General features: G+C 43.7%; 1 protein-coding gene across 6 annotated transcripts in view; it reads right to left on the bottom strand.

The window, feature by feature from the left end:
* LOC113212138 (uncharacterized) overlaps window positions 1-7,094 on the bottom strand; it is a 46,631-nt gene that overhangs the window by 13,265 nt on the left and 26,272 nt on the right. Inside the window, exon 5 of one of the 6 annotated variants that reach the window (XM_052271510.1) lies at window positions 233-503. The exons of the other annotated variants lie outside the window; for them this stretch is intronic. Within the exon in view, the coding sequence (XP_052127470.1) occupies window positions 486-503 (18 nt within the window). The 3' untranslated portion in view covers window positions 233-485. Of the gene's footprint in view, window positions 1-232; window positions 504-7,094 lie in introns of those variants that run through there. 6 annotated transcript variants of the gene reach the window in all.

Here is a 7,094-nt window from a genome sequence, read left to right as displayed (position 1 = left end):
CCCCCAAAAAAAAAAAAAATCCGCCCCTGCAGCTCGCTTTGAACCATCTTTTTGCCAGGTACCTTTGCTGTCTACTTCGTAATCAACACTCAACAAACGAAGCGTTCTTTTCATACGATGAACATCTTTGGCTGTGTTTGCCGCAGTTTGTAGAATACATGCAAGTTATGCCAAAACCCTTCTAAGCGTTTGATTTTAGCTTATGGATCCAGTAACACACCTATGTAAATATATATAAGACTACCCAGAAGAAGTTAAATATACTTGCAGGCATACTCCGAAATAACTCCGAACTTATCTGTCCGCAATGATTTCGCTATAATTACCGAAGCAGCTTGTAGAGTACAAAAAAACAACGAAATAAAAGTGTTTTTTTGTGTGTTTTTTTTTGCATGGAAGTGTACACATTTTATTAATGATGTACCACCATCAAATAAACCCACTCCTCTTGCTTAAAAGAAAATTTTGAACCGACGGCATACTTCTCAGACAAAAGTGTACTCCTGAAAAAAATGAAAAAGTTTCTGTGTTGGCCATTACTGTAAGAAAAGTTCTATTTTGTAAGTAAACAGTGAAAGCTAAACGGACGACATTCTAGCCCAGAGGGTTCTTCTTTCACGATTTATCCCTTTGGAGACCATAAAATATTTTCTTAAAATAATATATTTCTTTTTGGGCCACTTTTGTGAGAAAAACTCCCTGTAGCGCCTAAACGGTGAGAGATAGCGCCAAACGGACAAAATTTTTGCCCCCAAGGACTCTCCTGTCTAAAGTCACCCCTTTGGAGACTATCAAATATTTTCTAAAATTAATGTATTTACTTTAGGGCCTTTTTTGTGAGAAAAACTCACTCTAGCGCCTTAACGGTGAGAGATAGAGCCAAACGGGTTTCGCCCAAACGACTCTACTACTACACGTTACCCTATCGGATACAATAAAAAAAAATTCTTTTTACACTTCCTGGACCAACCCATATTTCTTTGTTACCCCCTAAGACCCACTCAGGGGTGGTTGCCAGGATTTGCACCAACCGTTTCGTTGTCCAGAAGTGACAACAATAATCCCCTGAAAATTTCAAACCTCTGGCTCACGTCCTTCTTGGGGAACAGACAGACGGATAGACAGACAGACACAGGGGAAATGGCATTAGCCCGCTTTTACAGCTTTTAAGCAAAAGAGCGGGCTAAAAATGATAAAACCTTCGAGGGTCGCGACGGTTGCGCCACATGTCAGCCAAATATGGCATGGCACACGGCTGGCACTGGCATACCAAAGACCTCCCGCAGCAAACGTATACAGGATGTTCATCACCCCGCTAGTCTCCCTACTAACGACATCCCGATGTAGTACGTCCTGGTGACATTCATAGGCATCTCTAGAAGATGCATAATACTAACGTCTTTACAAAAGACATGCTGGTCAGCTCCCTCACTGAACGTCCCGAACCCAACGGGTGCCCCTGAGGAGGTACTCGTATGTAACGTCCTGCTCGATGACATTCTGAGTAGATAGCTCCTCGGCGACACACCACAAGGAGCTTTACCGTAGGTATATCCGAAGGAGTAACTTCTAAGCACCTTTACTACAAAGTATCTCTCAATCAGATCCCAGCCTAGATGTCAATGTGCTGCTCAGCACATCCTGATTTGCTCAAAGGCATGAATTTTTGGAATGTTCTAGTAGCACGTGTGAGGGATTCGTGTGGAATGATCCCAAACTCCCAAAAGTAAATGAGAGCTGCTTTGTTGACTGGGTACTTAATACTCAGGTATCTCACCGGCACGGGAGTGCCCCGATGCTTCCACAGAAATCTCCTCCAAGATCAGTTGGACGAAAACTCTGGCCAAATCTCCTCCATAATTTGTGGATGTAAATTTTTATCCACACAATTGTTTTCCATAAAGTAGAAGAGAGTTGCCAGTTGGCGCGTGGAAGTAAAATCTCCTCCACAGCACTTTGAGAGATTCTTTTCCACAAGTCGATACCTTAGACTAAAAGGCACCCAGTCCAGTCGCCCGATCCAAGACTAACGCAGTTCAGACGCGCAATCCGAAAGACACGCAGATCAGCCACTCGATCCAAGACTAACGCACTTTCCCGCTCGAGTTCGAAATTCAGTTTCAGTTCATTCGGGCGCCGCGCCGTGGCGAGCCGCAACGCGCCGCCGCGCTGCTCTGCCGCTCGACCCGCTCGTCGCACCGACGCGCCGCCTTTCCCGCCGTAACAATATTTCGGAGAGGAAGAAGACTGGTAACAACGTTGAGTCTCCCTACAATATCTGTTTGCAGCATGGCGTCGCGTCCGTGCAACAACATACTATCTGTTTCGGTCAGCCGCAAGACCATCCTATCTGTTTCGGTATGCCGCAAGACCATCCTATCTGTTTCGTGAGGTATCGCGAAGCCTGTTACGCGAGACGTGGTCTGGCGTACATCTACCTTGTTACTTGGTTGACCTGCAGAATTGGGAAAAGAACACTAACAAGGAAAAGGTTTCGTGGAGCAAGGTGAGGGAAGTTGTCACTGATTAGAAGTCTCCAAGCACTGTATTTTATCGGTACGATTTCACTGATCAGTTGAAGACAGTCAAGGTCACTATGAAAGATGGTATTGCTATAGACCTAAGTACTTTTGAGCCACCTTAAGCATATCAATCTAAATTTCCATTGCCTGAACGGAAGAAAAAAGACCTTCAGAGCCTGTGCCAAAAGATGGCTATCCCTACTAAGTATCATCCAGTGTTTGATCGTTACTGTGCTATATGAGCTCTGTTTCCAACTCAGAGAAAGAAGTTGGCAATAGGTTCTCTCCCTGTCTAAGGTGTCGAAGTCAATAACCTCCACACAAAAACACCTCCACAGTCTTGTGGGAAAAAAATTGCCTTCCACGCAAAGTACCTCTACAATTTGTGGAGATTATTTGCTGACGGATGTAATTTAAAAACAAATCATCCACAACACGAAGTGGAAACTCTTCCACACGGCTTTGAAAAGGCCTCCACTGCACCGAGCTTGCCGCCCCCGGCAGGTGGTCGGCGGGTTGTCCTACCCACTGGCTTGCAGGCGCTTAGATGGAATTCCGTAAAACAATATCCTCCACAACACGCAGTGGAAACTCTTCCACACTACCACTACCTACTCCAATAGCCATTTGGGTTAACAAACGTAGTTTTCCCCGTGCCCTTTAGAGCAGCCGATATGCAACCAAACCTGCCGTATCAGGGCAGTTGCCTAGCTGCTCACTTTGCTCACTTTATTACCTACTCATATTTGTTTACCTCTGGTTCCAAAACCTGTACTTGGCTGGGGCGGGGAAATAGAATATGACACAGCTATAAGAGAAAGCAGTTAAAAGCAAGCTTTTATTCAAACAAAATGTGAACTTGTTTGGTGGAAAGTGAGATTTTCCCAGACTTTGCCCAGGGAGGGCAGAAGCTATAGCAGACATTCAGTGCAAGCAACAATGTACAGCGTGCGTACTCTTCTCCAAACATTTCGATCCTCCAGCACTCGCAGGCACATGCAAACAAACACAAAAAAAAACTGTGTCAGTAATTTCACAACATAATCAGGTGTCTCCTTTACACCGCGGGCGCACTTTCCTAAAACAAAAAGATAGGCGATCGGACATCAAGGTCCGATCGGCGGTGACATAGGCGTATCTTGGCACATGCCGTAGTATTGCAGGACTCTTTTTGTACTCGTTTGGATCGGTTTGGATCACGATCTGGCCGCATGAGCAATATCCTTCTTGTGGGCACAACCCAGAACAACCCGGTGTTGGTTCGGTACAGACGACTGAGACAAGGCCGTTAGTCCAGTCATATTGTGTTTTGACCCGGACAAAATTCCGAACAGTACCAAATTTTGGGGATCGTTTTATGGACCCCTAACGAAAGCCTAGCCGAAAGTCCCAAAGAATCCCATCGTGCAGATCGGCTCAAATCGTGTTCAAAGTTCAAAATTTTGAACATTTGCGACTTTTCGGTTTTTCTGGTCCCACAGCTGAACCGTTTGACCTACAAACCTGGGTGAGCGCTCAAAATGTTCGCCAAGCAACAGGCTACAAGATGCAATAATAATATTGACACTTTTGAACAGTTGAACATGTTCAAATTTGCGTTAAAGTCATTTTTTCCACTGTCCAAAATTCTTTCATGAACTTTGAGATTTATTTGCGGCCAAACCAGTTGGAAATCGCATAAAACACTATTACGTGACGTCCAAGGCACAAGTCTGATGAACAAAATGAGCTTTGAACGGAATTTCTGCGACCAAAATTGACGTAGCTATGGCCCGGTGACTGCGGCGCGGGCGGGCTGCGCTGCCGCCCCGGGCCCAGGAGGTAACCTAGGCGGTACACCGATACTTTCCGAAAAACGCCGCTATAGGGACACACAGAGTGTGATTTTTGGTTTCGTAGTTCATTAGACCATAATCTTTGATTTGAGTCGCAGTACACTCGTTTTGGAGACATAGGAGCCGAAATTTTAATGCAAATGTTCAAAAAAGACGAAATATTGAAAATTGTCGCAGAGACGCTATATAAGACACTTTTCCAGACGATTTCGACCTGACAAGGCGAATGGAGTACACCCCAAGTCCGTACGACCCCTCATTTTGGCCCAAAAAGCCGATTTTTTTGATTTTTTTTAGAGGCTTAATTCTTACGGGAGACGTTTTCGCCGTTGTACCCCGTGTTGGGTGTCGTTTTCGCAAATAAGGTATGTCAGAGGCTTAATATGAGGTCCTCGAAGCACTTTTGTCTACCAAGGACATTTTAGACCATGATACGCCCTGGTCCAAAATTGTTCAAAATGTTCAAATTTGTTAAAACGGCCTACAGAGTCCATCTTTAATAATTTTCCGAGTAATTTTAGTATGAAAAAGGCGATGAACCATACTGCAAGTGCGTACATCATACCAGTTAGCCCCCAAAGGACGCCATCCTGGAAAATAGGGGCCTAACTAACTTTCGTATAGCACCGTCACTGGCACTACGACCTCCGACCAGGCGGGAGGAGTAGTGCACAGTGGGTGGATACACCTCGCACTAGTAACTTATGAACCTTTTTAATTATAGCTTACCCTTCTTAGTTCTGTAAGCTGCCAAATATAGGTAATGAACACTCTCAGACTTGTGCTGATTTTCTTCTTATTAAACATCTATGTTTTGACGCAGTGGGACTACTGACTACAATGTTACTTATTCAGATTATTTTTGTCAGCAACTTTCTGACGAAAGAAATTGTCATTTGTGCAAAAAGGACTTATTTTGTATTGCTGACAAAAATTCAGTATCTTATAAAGGTTTTTAAGCAACAGTAATACTGACAAAAGGTAAAAAAATAATGAGAAGGAGTGTAAGTATTCCGCAAAAATAAGCGGTCTGTAATCTGTTTTTTTTTTTAAATAAGGGAGACTCTGGTGATCTGACATATGTCAGATGACCACACTCTCATCCATTAACTGATTTACCCCCTTCATAGCATTCTTGCTGCGTAAAAACCTTTACATCTACTGACAACTGTTTTCATCAGTAATACAAAATAATTTCTTTTTACATTACTGACAATCTTTTTCTTTTATCAGTGAGTTCCTCAAAACAATATACAGAATACGTAACAAATTAGCCAGTATTTCTGCTGCATAAAAACCTGAAGGTAGTAAAGGTATGCGAGAGTACAGTGGATGTATGTAGCTAGCTGAGCTAGAAAGGTGAAGTTTGGGGCAGAGAGCTCTAAAATGTGTTCTTGACGATCCTGTTAGGTGACGTTTGCCACCTACCCACGTTACAGCCAGCATCCTCTGGCGCGCTCAAGGTTGAAACAAATTGAAAGTTTTCGGAAGATTTCGGGTTATAGAGGTGAAAAGTTCGACAAGGTAAAAACAGCCAGAATTGTTGTAAAAGCTCCTAGAGAACCACCCCTACGCATCCTCTTGTCGATGTAAGTTCCCACCGGGTTTCATCACCTCTGAACGTCCTACACCATTAAAAGTCAACTTTTTAAACGGTTAATTACCCTAGAGTGTAGATAAAAGTCGCAGACGGAGAGTGAGAAAGTACTAACTACGTTCCCAACATTGGATTTGCTGATTTTTAAAAATAAGTACGTATTCGTAACTTACTAGGTCTGTATACAAGCTCGGCTTGGGCATTGTTGAATACGCTGCTATGAAGAAATTTGTTTATACTGGCGTATTTAAAAATACACAAACGAAGCATGTTTACAGAACTCAGTAAGGTAAGCTATAATTAAAAAGGTTCATAAGTTACTAGTGCGAGGTGTATCCACCCACTGTGCACTACTCCTCCCGCCTGGTCGGAGGTCGTAGTGCCAGTGACGGTGCTATACGAAAGTTAGTTAGGCCCCTATTTTCCAGGATGGCGTCCTTTGGGGGCTAACTGGTATGATGTACGCACTTGCAGTATGGTTCATCGCCTTTTTCATACTAAAATTACTCGGAAAATTATTAAAGATGGACTCTGTAGGCCGTTTTAACAAATTTGAACATTTTGAACAATTTTGGACCAGGGCGTATCATGGTCTAAAATGTCCTTGGTAGACAAAAGTGCTTCGAGGACCTCATATTAAGCCTCTGACATACCTTATTTGCGAAAACGACACCCAACACGGGGTACAACGGCGAAAACGTCTCCCGTAAGAATTAAGCCTCTAAAAAAAATCAAAAAAATCGGCTTTTTGGGCCAAAATGAGGGGTCGTACGGACTTGGGGTGTACTCCATTCGCCTTGTCAGGTCGAAATCGTCTGGAAAAGTGTCTTATATAGCGTCTCTGCGACAATTTTCAATATTTCGTCTTTTTTGAACATTTGCATTAAAATTTCGGCTCCTATGTCTCCAAAACGAGTGTACTGCGACTCAAATCAAAGATTATGGTCTAATGAACTACGAAACCAAAAATCACACTCTGTGTGTCCCTATAGCGGCGTTTTTCGGAAAGTATCGGTGTACCGCCTAGGTTACCTCCTGGGCCCGGGGCGGCAGCGCAGCCCGCCCGCGCCGCAGTCACCGGGCCATAGCTACGTCAATTTTGGTCGCAGAAATTCCGTTCAAAGCTCATTTTGTTCATCA

Source organism: Frankliniella occidentalis, unplaced genomic scaffold, assembly GCF_000697945.3.
Source record: "Frankliniella occidentalis isolate FOCC.00 unplaced genomic scaffold, Focc_3.1 Scaffold164, whole genome shotgun sequence".
NCBI classification, from domain to species: Eukaryota; Metazoa; Arthropoda; class Insecta; order Thysanoptera; family Thripidae; genus Frankliniella; species Frankliniella occidentalis.
The sequence above is the reverse complement of the archived record's forward strand: the minus strand, read 5'-3'. Positions and strand labels throughout refer to the sequence as shown.